We start from the raw sequence: 16,536 nt of genomic DNA, 5'->3' as shown, positions 1-16,536 counted from the left end.
AAGTGTTTCAATGGTTGGAATCTGTAATATAAGTCACAGCAGCTCAGGGTAGGGAGCGTTTCCACAGAGTGTTTCCAGAGCGGCCAGCCTGAAATGTGGGTGTCAGGGACAGACGCGGAAGGAGATTTTTATAACAAAGTTCTAAAGCTTAGTGATATATCAGATTGTAGTTGGGTTTTTTTTTTTTTACCTTTCACGTTCATATTTCGCTGTTTGTTGCGTTTCGCTTCATTGTAAAATATGTCGATCGAGAGGGGGTGTGATGTTCATTTGTTGTCAATATTCAGTGTTTTATTGTTCATAGTTAATATTGTAAATCCCACATTCTTTAATTTCATGTACATTCTGGGTGTCTCATTCCGTTTTTTTAAGGCGGTCTGTCATAAAGTTTTTAGCATTCATACATTATTGTGAGGTTTTGTATTAGTGTTCCTAAAAATAGATATACTGGCCCCCAGACTCAATTTCTTCTCTAAATTTGGCCCCCTGAGGCATAATAATTGCCCATGCCTGATCTACACTAACAATATGAGTTGCCTGACTGGCTGGACAGGACATAAAATAAAGAAAAAGTATTAATTCTTTGACCCTTTTTTTGCCTCATAAGACTGATAAAAGAGTTTTTCAAATACGCTTCAGTAATTGTGTCTGTTTAGGAACCTATCGAAGAAGAGTGTCCCTCACTAATCAACACACCAGGTCTAAATGCTCCATTTGTGACCACACTGCAACCTGTCGGCATACATCAGCACAGTGGGAGGAGCAAAGGCCGGACCAACGGCTTTCAGGAAATGGTAAAGAGCTCAGTGATTAAATATTGACAAAAGCATTTCAAAATCCTTGATCTTATTTCTTCAGCCTGAAGCAGCAGCTCCCAGGCCTCTACCTCTACCTCCTGCTTCTGAAGCGGCAGCAACGGAGGTGAGGAAGAGAAACAAGGACACTGAGAGCAAGAAAGCTAATGCGACGGTGATCCCGAAGGCTGTTTATTCTTCTGGGGACGGGCCATTCCTTATGCCACAGGTATGAGACTTGCATCATCATTTGTAACAGGTTTACACCCAAGCAGTGCTGCGTTTTGGGTGAAGATATGCATTTAAAACTCCAAATCATGAATGACAAGGTGCACCATATGACATTTTACCACAAACATATTCTCAGCCGCTTCCCGCTGTGTCACCCCCAGCAAGAAAATGGCATAATTGATTTAGGAAGGTTTACAGTTTTCCCCTAGATTGCCAAGATACCTGTGGCAGTGGGGGCAAGGTTCAGAGCGTGGGGTGGGCGTGGTCACCATGATGTCATCGTGTAATTAGCGTAATTTGTTGTAATGATATGATTTTTTTTTAAAAGGCACAAAAAAAATCTAGCGGCAAGATTGCTTTTATTTTGAAATGTGCGCTTTATTGTGACGCTGATCAAAACCAGAAGTTGTGCTGCTAACACCTTTTCTTTCATTTTGTCTGTCTGTATTTAGTTCCACAGTGTAATAAACATTGGTAAAAAGAACTGGAATCTGGCATCCAATCATAAATTTAAAAACAAATCTGAGTTATTATTAGTATTAGCACATCCATCCATTTTCTACCGCTTGTTCCTTTCGGGGTTGCGGGGGGTACTGGAGCCTATCTCAGCTGCATTCGGGCGGTAGGCGGGGTACACCCTGGACAAGTCGCCATCTCATCACATATTTTTTTATATCGTTTTGCTCTTTTTTTTATTGTTGCTGCTTTTGTAGGTACATGACAAAAAAATTCTAATGCTAAATATATTTAAAAAAATGTCACCATTGTGATAGGCCAAAAATAAAAAAAAGCTATGAATTTTTGAAGTTGAAAAATGTATAGCTTTTTTGTCCTGGATTATCCATTAAGACGTAGAGAAATATGTGACCTGCATTTTGCAAAGTGAACTTCGAAACAACATAGCTCCCTTATTATTTGTCATAAATGCATGAAATAAAAAGTAAATGTATTAGTTAGTAACCCAAAGAAAATCAATAATGAATAATGAAAAAATAAAAAGTGATTGTTTAATTTTTAATTATTCTGTAAGTTGCGTTGCAACATTAGATTTACCACAACAATAGCTCTTAACATCCATATTTTTAAATAGGGTTTTCAACAATATAGTTTTCTCTGAGCTGCCACCTTACCGTGGAGTTTGCGTGTCCCAATGATCCTAGGAGCTATGTTGTCCGGGGGCTTTCATGCCCCTTGGTAGGGTCTCCCAAGATAAACAGGTCCTAGGTGAGGGATCAGACAAAGAGCAGCTCGAAGACCTCTATGGGAATGCAACAACAAAGACTCAGATTTCCCTCGCCCGGACGCGGGTCACCGGGGCCCCCCTCTGGAGCCAGGCCCGGAGTTGGGGCACAATGGCGAGCGCCTGGTGGCCGGGCCTGTCCTCATGGGGCCCGGCCGGGCACACCCCGAAGAGGCAACGTGGGTCACCCCCCAATGGGCTCACCAATCATGGGAGGGGCCATAGAGGTCGGGTGCATTGTGAGCTGGGCGGAAGCCGAAGGCAGGGCACTTGGCTGTCTGATCCTCGGCTACATAAGCTAGCTCTTGGGACGTGGAACGTCACCTCGCTGGGGGGGAAAGAGCCTGAGCTAGTGCGCGAGGTAGAGAAGTTCCGGCTGGATATAGTCGGACTCACTTCGACGCACAGCAATGGCTCTGGAACCAGTTCTCTCGAGAGGGGCTGGACTCTCTTCCACACTGGCGTTGCACGCAGTGAGAGGCGACGAGCTGGGGTCGCAATTTTTGTTGCCCTCCGGCTCCAAGCCTGCACGTTGGAGTGGATACACTCGAGGGAGTACTGGAAAGTGCTCCCCCGGGTGATTCCCTTGTCCAAGATGGCGGCGCGCACAGACGCAGCGGCTTATGGCTCTCCATTTCAGTGCTCTTTCTTCCTTATTTTCTTCATGTTTTTGTTCCTTTTGTGCACCACCTGTACTGCAAACACCCGGTACACCCGCCAGTCACTCTTGGATATCGGTAACTCGCACCAGATATCTGTTTCGAGCGACTTTCACCACGAGCACAACATCCCAGATGACATAGCGAGAGCACAGGGCTCTCCGTGGTTTGTTGTCGGGTCTGGGAGACGGCGCAGACGGAGGAGGGAGAGGAAGCAGAAGCGTGGCCGCAGGTCCGGCGTCTTGCTCAGGCTTAGGAAACAACCCCACAAGCCACCTCTACCGAGCCTGTTCCTCTCTAATGCCAGATCCCTTGTACAGAAGATGGACGACCTGGAGTTACAACTTGCTGGAAACCGCTATGTTCGGGACTGTTGTGCTATGATTATCACCGAAACCTGGCTTCACCCAGAAATACCCGATGCTAGCATGCAGCTAGCCGGACGCACTCTGCTCCGCCGGGACAGAACTAAGGACTCCGGTAAGAGCAGAGGAGGGGGGCTCTGTATCTATGTGCATGAGAACTGGTGCAACAACGGGACAATCACTGAACAGCACTGTTGCCCGGACGTGGAGTACATGTCTGTTAGATGTCGGCCTTTTTTTCTCCCGAGAGAGCTGTCTGTTGTTATAATCACGGCTGTGTATATTCCACCGGACGCCAAAGTAAACACAGCGCTCTCTCTTCTGCTGAACACCGTCAACGAACAGCAGCGGGCCCACCCCGACGGTGTTCATATCATAGCAGGGGATTTTAATAAGGCCAATCTGAAGACTGTACTCCCTAAGTTCTACCAGCACGTGAAGTGTTCTACAAGGGGCAAGAACACCCTGGACCACGTGTATACCAACATAAAGCACGCGTACAGAGCTACACCCCTCCCCCAGCTTGGACAGTCAGACCATCTTTCCCTCCTGCTCTCTCCTACCTACACCCCCATCAGACGCCAGGCCAGGCCTATCACAAAGACTGTTATGACCTGGCCTGACGATGCACTCCCCAAACTTCAGGACTGCTTCCAACACACAGACTGGGACCTCTTCCAACAACAGGAGCTGGAGACAGCCACAGGAACGGTGCTGGACTACATAAAGTTCTGCATCGGGAATGTGACTGTGGAAAAAAACATCCGGGTTTACCCCAACAAGAAACCCTGGATGACCAGCCAGGTCCGCACACTCCTCAGGGCCCGCGACGCAGCCTTCAGGTCAGGGGACAGGGCACTGTACAGTGTTGCTAGAGCCGACCTGAAGAGAGGGATTAAAAAAGCAAAGGCGGACCACAGGAGGTGCATAGAGTCCCATCTGTCCAGCAAAAACTCACGGGAGGTGTGGCGGGGCATTCATGACATCACGAACTTCAGAGGCTGCAATATGACAACTGCGGATCAGAGTGCGACACTGGCAGAGGAGCTTAACTGTTTTTTTGCCCGTTTCGAAACCCCCCAGCGACACTCATCTGCTCCAGCCCTGCCCCCGCCCCCACCGGGCTCCGGCGCCACTCCACTCACTGTACAGGAGCACAGTGTCAGACGAGTGCTCCTGGCTGTGAACCCCAGGAAGGCTACCGGACCAGACGGAGTACCTGGAAAGGTGCTCAGGACGTGCGCCCACCAGCTCGCTCCCCCCCTCACCAGGATCTTCAACCTCTCCCTGGCTCAGGCAGTCATCCCATCCTGCCTGAAGTCATCTACAATAATCCCGGTGCCGAAGAAGTCTCCCATCACCAGCCTGAATGATTACCGACCAGTGGCCCTCACTCCGGTAATCATGAAGTGCTTCGAGCGACTTGTTCTCCAGCACATCAAGGACCATATCCCTCCAGACTTCGACCCCCACCAGTTCGCATACCGGGCGAACAGGTCCACAGAGGACGCCATCGCTGTTGCTCTCCACTCTGCTCTGAACCACCTGGAGCAGCAGCAGAGCTACGTCCGGATGCTCTCTGTGGACTATAGCTCTGCCTTCAATACAATAATCCCGGACAGACTCTGCAATAAACTGGACACTCTTGGCCTCCCCCCTCTCACAAACGCCTGGATAAGGGACTTCCTAACGGACCGACCCCAGAATGTGAGACTTGGCCCGCACCTCTCATCCTCCCGCACGCTGAGCATCGGCTCCCCACAGGGCTGTGTGCTGAGCCCCCTCCTCTACTGCCTTTACACCCATGACTGCAGTCCGGCCCACAGTGACAACCTTACCGTCAAGTTCGCCGACGATACCACAGTGGTCGGGCTCATCTCCAGGGGTGACAAGGCTGCCTACAGAGAGGAGGTCCTGAAGCTGACGGCCTGGTCTTCGGAGAACAACCTCGCTCTCAACACCAGCAAGACCAGAGAGATCATCGTCGACTTCAGGAGGAGCAGCACCGACCCTGCCCCCCTCTACATCAACGGCGAGCGTGTAGAGAGGGTCCACACCTTCAGGTACCTTGGAGTCCACATCTCTAATGACTTCTCCTGGACAGTCAACACCACATCAATCATCAAGAAGGCTCAGCAGCGGCTACACTTCCTTAGAGTCCTCGGGAAGTACAACCTGAAGCCTGACCTGCTGCTGACCTTCTACCGCTCGTCCATCGAGAGCCTGCTGACCTACTGTATTACGGTATGGTACGGCAGCTGCACTGCAGCAGACAGGGAGAGGCTGCAAAGAGTGGTCAAGACGGCTCAGAAGATCATCGGCCGCCCTCTCCCCTCTCTGACGGACATCTACACCTCCCGCTGCCTCAACAGAGCCAGTGCCATCATCAAAGACAGCACCCACCCTGGCTCTGACCTGTTCCACCTGCTGCCCTCTGGGAAGCGCTACAGGTGCATTAAAACCAAAACAAACAGGCTAAAGAACAGCTTCTTCCCCAGGGCCATAACCATCCTGAACGGACTGCCCCATTGTCCCTCATAACTGCCTTCTCTTCTGTGCAATAACCCAATTCCACCAACCACCCTGTTTTTTTTGGTTTTTTTTTCATGTATATATTAATTTCACACCATATTCATTGCACTTCTACATTTTTTATATTTTTATATATTTGCACATTGTTTTTCTAGCATGCACACATCGCACTGTATGGAATGGCCTCAATCTCGTTACCTTGCGTAATGACAATAAAGCTGATTCTGATTCTGATTCTACTGGGGGATTTCAACGCTCATGTTGGCAACGACAGTGAAACCTGGAGAGGCGTGATCGGGAAGAATGGCCGCCCGGATCTGAACCCGAGTGGTGTTTTGTTATTGGACTTTTGTGCTCGTCACAGATTGTCCATAACAAACACCATGTTCAAACATAAGGGTGTCCATATGTGCACTTGGCACCAGGACACCCTAGGCCGCAGTTCCATGATCGACTTTGTAGTTGTGTCATCGGATTTGCGGCCTCATGTTTTGGACACTCGGGTGAAGAGAGGGGCGGAGCTTTCTACCGACCTGGTGGTGAGTTGGCTGCGATGGTGGGGGAGGATGCCGGACAGATCTGGCAGGCCCAAACGCATTGTGAGGGTCTGCTGGGAACATCTGGCAGAGTCTCCTGTCAGAGAGAGTTTCAATTCCCACCTCCGGAAGAACTTTGAACATGTCACGAGGGAGGTGCTGGACATTGAGTCCGAGTGGACCATGTTCCGCACCTCTATTGTCAAGGCGGCTGATTGGAGCTGTGCTCGCAAGGTAGTTGGTGCCTGTCGTGGCGGTAATCCTAGAACCCGTTGGTGGACACCGGCGGTGAGGGATGCCGTCAAGCTGAAGAAGGAGTCCTATCGGGTTCTTTTGGCTCATAGGCAGCGGACAGGTACCGACAGGCCAAGCGGTGTGCGGCTTCAGCGGTCGCGGAGGTGAAAACTTGGACATGGGAGGAGTTCGGGGAAGCCATGGAAAACGACTTCCGGACGGCTTCGAAGCGATTCTGGACCACCATCTGCCACCTCCGGAAGGGGAAGCAGTGCACTGTCAACACCGTGTATGGTGCGGATGGTGTTCTGCTGACCTCGACTGCGGATGTTGTGGATCGGTGGAGGGAATACTTCGAAGACCTCCTCAATCCCACCAACACGTCTTCCTATTAGGAAGCAGTGCCTGGGGAATCTGTGGTGGGCTCTCCTATTTCTGGGGCTGAGGTTGCTGAGGTAGTTAAAAAGCTCCTCGGTGGCAAGGCCCCGGGGGTGGATGAGATCCGCCCGGAGTTCCTTAAGGCTCTGGATGCTGTGGGGCTGTCTTGGTTGACAAGACTCTGCAGCATCGCGTGGACATCGGGGGCGGTACCTCTGGATTGGCAGACCAGGGTGGTGGTTCCTCTCGTTAAGAAGGGGAACCGGAGGGTGTGTTCCAACTATCGTGGGATCACACTCCTCAGCCTTCCCGCTAAGGTTTGTTCAGGTGTACTGGAGAGGAGGCTACGCCGGATAGTCGAACCTCAGATTCAGGAGGAACAGTGTGGTTTTCGTCCTGGTCGTGGAACTGTGGACCAGCTCTATACTCTCGGCAGGGTCCTTGAGGGTGCATGGGAGTTTGCCCAACCAGTCTACATGTGCTTTGTGGACTTGGAGAAGGCATTCGACCGTGTCCCTCGGGAAGTTCTGTGGGGAGTGCTCAGAGAGTATGGGGTATCGGACTGTCTGATTGTGGCGGTCCGCACCCTGTACGATCAGTGTCAGAGCTTGGTCCGCATTGCCGGCAGTAAGTCGGACCCGTTTCCAGTGAGGTTTGGACTCCGCCAAGGCTGCCCTTTGTCACCGATTCTGTTCATAACTTTTATGGACAGAATTTCTAGGCGCAGTCAAGGCGTTGAGGGGATCCGGTTTGGTGGCTGCAGGATTAGGTCTCTGCTTTTTGCAGATGATGTGGTCCTGATGGCTTCATCTGGCCAGGATCTTCAGCTTTCACTGCATCGGTTCGCAGCCGAGTGTGAAGCGACTGAGATGAGAATCAGCACCTCCAAGTAGGGATGATGTTTGATAAGAAATTATCGAGTTCGAGCCCATTATCGAATCCTCTTATTGAACCGATTCCTTATCGATTCTCTTATCAAATCCAGATAGGTTGTTGTATATTGAAAAAAACACAATATGTGGTTTAACAAAAGCTCACTTTTATTTTATAAGAAAAAAATTAAATAAATAAATATTGACTGTTGTTACCCCCCTAAAAAAATAAAATAAAATAAATATTGACTGTTGTTACCCAAAGTATATTAAGTGGGATTTTTCAGAAAAACAAATATATACAGTTACACAAAAACAACCTGTCTCTGTGATCACTATAGGTGTATAAATAATAATATAGTGTTAAATAAAATCAGTCCCTTGGGCACAAAACTGAAAATAATACAGCTCTCCAAAAAGTGCACTTCTGCTGCTATTGGAGCATCCTTCTGGGGTCCATCAGTGTGGCCTCCTCCAGGAATGACTGCACGTCCTTGTCCTGGAGGGAAAATGAGGGACAGACACAGCACAGAATTAGGGAGGAAATTAGCTGAATGTGAAGACTAGGGTGTCTGTTATTAAGTCTTTAGCATTAGTATGTGGAATTAAATGATGCAATGGATTAAGTAATGAAGTTAAACATTGTACTGATATGATCCACTTTAAGAGGTTGTTCAAATTAATAGTGTTTACAAAGTACAAAGAAGAATTATGAGAAATACTTTCAACCTTATAGAAAATAAGATATTCTTCATCTCAGTATATTAATAATGACTGAATTAATTAATTACATATTACAAAACTGTTGTATATACTAATTCACAGATGTTATTGTATTATAAAAAGGTCAGTAAATGATGTATATATTTGTAGACGCTCTGAAGTGGGAAAGGGGTAGGATTAAATAAGCTTTACTTCTTCCTACTCCTTTTCGGACATGATGTAAAGTGAAATTATATGAAACTGTGATGTGTTATGCTGTAAGTGTGTTCATGTACGAAATAAACTAAAGAAAGAAAGAAAGCACTAGTTTATTAGACAGACCTGCAAACTCTGGAGTGGTGTAGGCTACAAGATACCGTTAACGTTATCAGACACATAGAATAAGGCTAACGTTACCGTTAGCCACTGACTATGCTTAGGTAACGTTAGTCTAGCTAACATTACTGCAGTCCTGGTTGACATAAGAGGTAACCTTATTTTAGCCTAAAGGCTACGAGTGAGCAGATATGGAAATTAACCGGCAACAGTTAACGTTAGTTACTCACCAGCACTATCACTGGAACTGGCGCTGCAGGTTAAAGCAGAGGAAGAGGGCGTGCTTCGTCATATCTGTCGGTGCTTCTCCACGACACCTTTCTCTAACCTTCAGGTAATGTACGGCCTGAACATGTTTCATCATGCTTTTTGTACTTCTCCCCTTACATGAGAGCGAAGCCTGGCAATAATTGCAGATAGCCGTTTCCTCGTCGTATTGTTTTGTAAAATGAAGCCATGCCTTGAGGCATTTTTTCCGGTCCATTGTTGTTGCTGCTTCTGTATCTGCACCCTAATGACTGAGCTACGTCATTTCCTGGGACGTGCAACAGGGCATTTCCTGTGGGACGGGATTTGTTCCCAGGGATTCGAATAAAGAACCAACTCTTTTTCTTTACTATAGTGGCCTTGATAACGGGAACCGGTTCTCAAAAAGGGATTTGAGTCCATGGAATTGGTTCTTTTCTTATCGAACAACCGGGAGAACCGGTTTCGAACATCATCCCTACCTCCAACGTTCCCTCTAAGGTGCGCGCCCGCGCAATTGCGCACTGCTCAAGCGTCCTCTGCGCACAGCAAATATATGCCGCGCACCAAATCAAATCCCATCTGAATTCTAAACAAAATAAACACATTTATTCTGTATAATTTTGCAATGCAACTCTGAGTGACAGTGACAACAAGCGGCTCTTACGGTGTTCGTCAACACCGTTCAATTGAACACCGTTCAATTATTGTAACGTCTATCGAGATGCTTCGAGGACAGGAATTATATCAATCACTTTATTGAGCAAAACTGTTTATATTCGGCCATAACCACACCAAAAACATGAGTAAAAAACTTCTATCTCTAAAAACTAGTCATTTTCTGCCGTACAAACCAGGCCAAAACCAACTTGTCATCTGTCACCAACACGCATACCACTAAGCCACTGGTGCGTTTATGGCCACACAAAAAGTCGGACAGCTCAAACACCACACAAAGTTACACTATGACTCCTCAGTCATACGTGTGCTTATTCTACTGTCATTTATTATTAATGTTAATTTATTTATATTAATCATGGAATGCTGTTACTAGAGAAAGTTACAGGAATGCACACTTCATCCTATGCTTACATTTCATTGTGCAACATGAGGATGTTTAAGGGGAAAGCAGGACCCCCACCCAGACATATTGTACAATACTTATCCATGCTTATGAAAAACATGATTTCTTTTATTTTCATTACAAGTGGGCCAAATCACTAATATTACTAAATAATCTCATGAAAATGACTCCTCTCATTTGAGTGTTATTATAAAAGATTGGTTTGAGACAGGTGTGCTGCTGGTATTGCCACGTGTGATGTTGCTCACATGTGCTCCACTGAATGCTCAGGAAGTTTTTGTGTTTGCTCAGACACATGAACAATTAGAGGGAACATTGCCTACCTCCTAGTCCGAGTCCATGGTTCTCACCCGGAAAGGGGTGGAGTGCCATCTCCGGGTTGGGGAGGAGACCCTGCTCCAAGTGGAGGAGTTCAAGTACCTAGGAGTCTTGGTCACGAGTGAGGGAAGAGTGGGTCGTGAGATCGACAGGCGGATCGGTGCGGCGTCTTCAGTAATGCGGACGCTGTATCGATCCGGTGTGGTGAAGAAGGAGCTGAGCCGGAAGGCAAAGCTCTCAATTTACCGGTCGATCTACGTTCCCATCCTCACCTATGGTCATGAGCTTTGGGTTTTGACCGAAAGGACAAGATCACGGGTACAAGCGGCCGAAATGAGTTTCCTCCGCCGTGTGGCGGGACTCTCCCTTAGAGATAGGGTGAGAAGCTCTGCCATCCGGGGGGAGCTCAAAGTAAAGCCGCTGCTCCTCCACATGGAGAGGAGCCAGATGAGGTGGTTCGGGCATCTGGTCAGGATGCCACCCGAACGCCTCCCTCGGGAGGTGTTTAGGGCACGTCCAACAGGTAGGAGGCCACGGGGAAGACCCAGGACACGTTGGAAAGACTATGTCTCCCGGCTGGCCTGGGAACGCCTCGGAATCCCCCGAGAAGAGCTGGACAAATTGACTGGGGAGAGGAAAGTCTGGGCTTCCCTGCTTAGGCTGCTGCCCCCGCGACCCAACCTCGGATAAGCGGAGGAAGATGGATGGATGGATGGATGGATGGATGGATGGGTTTTCAACAAAGGGTACCTTTTTGAAAAGGCAATCTAAAACAATCTATTTACATTAAAGAATTAAAATGCTATTTAGAGCAAATAACTGCACATTATACTATGATACTCCCTAGCCATAGTGGAGTTTAGAACGAAATGTTACACAAATGACGGCAGGGAGCGTCATGGCTGCCGCCTCGAAGGGATGTTCAAAAAACAAATTTCGTCGTCAACCTATGTGCTCGTCAATTGGTACACAAATAAACCTACATTGAGAAAACGACGACGCACATTGCCAATCAACTCGAACAGAGCGGTCGCAAGCCGCCGGTGCAATAGAAAGAAGTATGTCAGCGGTCGATTGTCACGTATCTGCTTATTGTACAAAGTACTTTGTTGAGGGTTTTTCCAGTGTCTAAAAACTTTTAGTGACTTTTGCTTTATTAAAAACAACGAACAACAAATCTAGCATCTTTTTTCTGGTGTTATTATAGACTGTGCTCGTGTTTAGAGACTCTACTTCTGTCCCTTGTCACACTTGCTGCTGCTCCAGTTGGACTTTCTCTCCTTAATGTCCTCTTAATATTTGCACATTTTGTAGAACGCTGTCCGCAGGTATATCTGGGGTATATTAAAATATGTCCACATTGCAGACATGCTGCCTCCGCTGCAGACAATCCCGTACGTCTTGCTTACGTCATCCCAACATACTGTTTCGGCAGCGGTGGTCAGTGTTTTTTTGACGGCCAAATTTTCAGCACATCACTAGTAAATAGTGTGTAAACAATAGATTTCGTATAATTTCACTTCGATGTTCATTGTTCCCATGATCGTTAACACAGAAAGTGGATTGACGGAGAATGAGGTATAGGTGTTAGTATTGTGTGTTGGCATTGGGATGGTTGTCAGCATAAGATTGGCAATAAAAGTTAGAAATAGCGTCAGGCGTTGTGTGACTTTTTTGGAGGCTCATATACATTATTAGGGCCCGAGCCGCGGAGCAAGCCCCGCAAGGGCCCTTTTGAAGTTGCTGTGTTTTTTCTTCCATACGTTTGGGCGCCTTTGTAAGAGCCTTTAACATGCACGAAATGTCCCCATATTTAGCAGGCGCATCAGGTATGGCAAAAAAAAGGTTTATTTTGTTGGTTCCAAGAATTTAAATTTCAAAATTGGCTCTCTACGTCCAACTTTATACTTAATAGCCTCTCCTACCAGTTTTCCGTATGACACAAAGATTGCAGGAGACGTCTATCATAACGGGACACACACAATAGTCTCAGGAACCCATACCTGAAAACAAACAAGAAATCGGCCATCTTGGGTGGACATTATAACCACAAGGCCACTGAGCAGATCAGATACTACACATATAAGCGATGATAAATTGCAAACTAATTTTTCATACACCATAAGATGTGGCCGTGGTATGGCGCCCAACTTTGCGTCAATGGTTCATGGCCATTTTTCTGCGAAAAAAAAAGGGGTCGTACTTTAACAACAAATTAATGAGTCATGCCTTTATTGCTTGTGGTAAAAAATATTAACTGTCAGAACTTCCTTCCACATGCTCCAATCTTCCTGAAATGTTTGTTGGTGAGTGTTGGGTGGGACGCAACTGCATGACTACTGCGGTGCCTTTTTCGCCCCCTTGTAGTGAAAAACTATAACAGTAATAACTTCCTTACACATGCTCCGATCTTACTGAAAGTTTTGATGGTGGGTCAGGGCATTGGGAAAGACGTGACAGCAAGCGTCATGTGTGCGGGCCGACTCGTGTGAACCCTGCGGTGCACCGGGGGTGAGGGCCTGTTTAACGCTGCTTGCAGCTTTAATATTTAATTCGTTTTCACGTTACGCCACGATCGATTACATTAAGGGTAAACCCTGGTTTATAATTATTTTATATTTATACCGTATTTTCCGGACTCCTTCATTCCACACTCCATCCAGCTGTACAATCACTCGCCATACAGCAATAGATGACATCTGCCTATTACCTGACATCTGACATGTTAGCTACTTCTCTTTGTTTATAATGTTTATAATGTCTATTTTCTATTTCCTGCTGGATCTACTCTCTATTTTATGCTGCTGCTGTTACATATATTGTATATACTGTAATATTGTACATGTGTTGTATATATTGTATATTGTATATATGTTATAGACATAATATAATATATCTGTATATATATTATTCTGTACACATATGTATATATTCGTATATATGTTAGATTTTTTTATCGCTATATTAGTCTATTTATACCTGCATTGTCCTTTCCATCCTTACACTTTCCATCATTGTAACTGAGCTACTGTGTTGAACAATTTCCCTTGTGGATCATTAAAGTTTGTCAAAGTCTAAGTCTAAGTCTATAAGACGCACTTAAAATCCTTTTTTTTCCTCAAAACTCGACTGTGCGCCTTATAACCGGTGCGCCTAATGTACGAAATAATTCTTACCGGCCTCGAAGCAATTTTATTTGGTACATGGTGTAATTGTAAGTGTGACCAGTAGATGGCAGTCAAACATAAGAGATACGTGTAGACTGCAATATGATGGCAATATGACTCAAGTAAACAACACCAACATTTTATATGTTCCATTGAAAATATAGAACATTACACACGGCGCTCAAAAATCTATCAAAATGTTTTAGTATGACTTTGGTAAGCTATGAAGCCGCACCGCTTGATGGATAGTCGGCGCATTAAACATATGAGTATTATTATGATGTGTGTATAAGGTAAGACATTATCTGGCGTTTTGTTTCGCAATATTATGCAAAAGCAACTTTTCTTACTTTGTGGTACCTGTTGATCTGTATTTGGGATCTGCATAAATCCTGAAAAATTCCGCCTTTGTAGTCCGTGCCAACTCTGTAGTCAATAAGCTTCTTTCTCTATCTTCTTGTTATGGGACATTCATCCTTCGCTGTTACCATTTCTAATATAAAGTAGTGTAAAGTTCTTACTTATATCTGTCAGTAAACTCGCCATGAAAGCGCTAAAACATACTGGTGAACTTTAGGTATTAGAGAGTTCTGGTCGAACGTTTTTTCACGGGACACACCTTGTTGTTGTTTCCGGATGAGGAGATGCTGCTCCGTTATTGATTTAAGTAAAGTCTGAATGTCATTAAAACAGTTAGCTCCATCTTATGACACTTCTTCCACTCCCGTCCTTGCATGCTACACCGCTACAACAAAAATGACGGGGAGAAGACGCTGTCGAAGGTGAGCCACGTAAATAAGACCGCCCACAAAACGGCGCATACTGAAGCGACTGTCAGAAAGCGGCTTGAAGATTATCTGTAAAACATAATCTATGCAACATTTTGACCAAATAACCACCATTACATGTTATGGTTGTTTTCAATTTAGAAAAAAAATTAAATAAATATGACTCCTTTAATGCGCCCTATAATCTGGTGTGATTTATATATGAAAAAAGATCGAAAATAGACCATTCATCGGCAGTGCGCCTTATAATCCGGTGTGCCCTATGGTCCGGAAAATACGGTAATTTATGTTTTAATAATGGTAAAATTATTATTCTGCACTAAAAAATCATTTTGAACAATTTATTTCCCATGAACTTGTTTTGGTACGAAACATACATCGAATGAATTCATGTTTGATTAAAGAAAGAAATATGAAAAAAATAAAAATCGATTCACATATCTAAAAAAGAAAATGTAATAGGAAGACGGCGGGGGCCTTGTACCCCAGTTTAGCCCGGGGTGGCCCTGCACCCAAGATCCAAAAGATAAATGCTATCAAAAAATCTGCCTTAATTTACGCTGAGTTTTGATTTCCACTTAATTTCCCGATAGGTTTATTTTTGTGGTAGTATTTTGAATGTCATTTTGAAATGGAACCTCTCACAATAATGCATGAGAAACTCCCATATTTCCCTTCTTTATCTTCCCATTGATGTTTTTTTTCCCTTCCATGGAAAAAAAATCCTCTCTGGTACTGCTGACAGCCGGGACGGGCCAGCTTCCAGTCTATTTGACCTCAGCAACCCTCGAGTTGTGTCCAATTTCAGGGTCTGCATCCTTCGAAGGACCCAGCCTATGCGGTGGACAGTGTCCACACGTTTGGAGGCTCCTCTTCAAGCCGCAACCAGCGTTGTTCATTTGTACAGTCGAGCCTTCCCCACTTGTGTCACGTGTTCTCATCTTTACCCTGACGGCAAAGTAGAGTAGATAATTGCTGTCCAGGACCGCAGTCGGAGAGAAAACAGAACAACTATCTCTTATTTTCCTGGGAAATTCCCCATATTCTGAAATGCAAATGTTCATTTTCAGGAGCGTCCTCTATCTGCCAGAGAAAGAAGACGACTGAGGCAGTCCCAAGACACTACCTGCCAATCAGGTACTTGCATATTACTGTTTTAGCCTTTCACTTCAACAGCACCAGCGCCTACATTAATGGTCCGGTTTATCATTATTAAAGGTGCCGCAAGAGCATCTTATGATGTCACCACTTCCAAGGCTCAACGGTACAACTCTTCTGTAACCAGCTCTGTTTCAGATGTCACCACTGAGACCACTAAGGTAAGATTACCGTATTTTTCGGACTATAAGGTGCACTTAAAATCTTTTAATTTTCTCAAAAATCGCCTAATAACCCGGTGCGCCTAATGTACAGAATAATTCTGGTTGTGCTTACCTACCTCAAAGCAATTTTATTTGGTACATGGTGTAATGATAAAATGTGACCAGTAGTTGGTAGTCACACATAAGAGATACGTGTAGACTGCAATATGACACCAGTAAACAACACCAAAACTTTAAATGTTCCATTGAAAATAAAGAACATTGCAGACGGCACTCAAAAATCTGTCAAAATGTTTTAGTATAATTTTGAAGCCGCACCGCTTGATGGATAGACGGCCTATTATGGCTACCGTAGTCAGAGAAACAAGTGTTACTATGGTGTGTGTGTGTGTGTGTGTGTGTGTGTGTGTGTGTGTGTGTGTGTGTGTGTGTGTGTGTGTGTGTGTGTGTGTGTGTGTGTGTGTGTGTGTGTGTGTGTGTGTGTGTGTGTGTGTGTGTGTGTGTGTGTGTGTGTGTGTGTGTGTGTAAGCCATTAGCAGACATATTATCTGGCGTTTTGTTTCACAATATTATGCAAAACCAACTTTTCTTACCTTCTGGTACCTGCTGATATGTATTTGAGATCTGCATAAGTCCTGAAAATTTGCGCACGTCCGCCACTGTAGTCCGTGCCGATGCTGTCGTTGATAAGCTTCTTCTTTTTTACTATCTTCTTGTTATGGGACATTCACC

General features: G+C 45.5%; 1 protein-coding gene across 2 annotated transcripts in view; it reads left to right on the top strand.

Moving 5' to 3' along the window:
• nek4 (NIMA-related kinase 4) overlaps positions 1–16,536 on the top strand; it is a 54,166-nt gene that overhangs the window by 30,395 nt on the left and 7,235 nt on the right. For both annotated transcript variants that reach the window (XM_061984895.2, XM_061984896.2), the window contains exons 9-12: positions 657–794; positions 859–1,023; positions 15,553–15,619; positions 15,701–15,801. In XM_061984895.2, the coding sequence (XP_061840879.1) occupies positions 657–794; positions 859–1,023; positions 15,553–15,619; positions 15,701–15,801 (471 nt within the window). The remainder of the gene's footprint in view (positions 1–656; positions 795–858; positions 1,024–15,552; positions 15,620–15,700; positions 15,802–16,536) is intronic.

Source organism: Nerophis lumbriciformis, linkage group LG23 (genome assembly GCF_033978685.3).
Source record: "Nerophis lumbriciformis linkage group LG23, RoL_Nlum_v2.1, whole genome shotgun sequence".
NCBI lineage: Eukaryota > Metazoa > Chordata > Actinopteri > Syngnathiformes > Syngnathidae > Nerophis > Nerophis lumbriciformis.
This window is presented reverse-complemented; position numbering and strand designations above follow the sequence as displayed.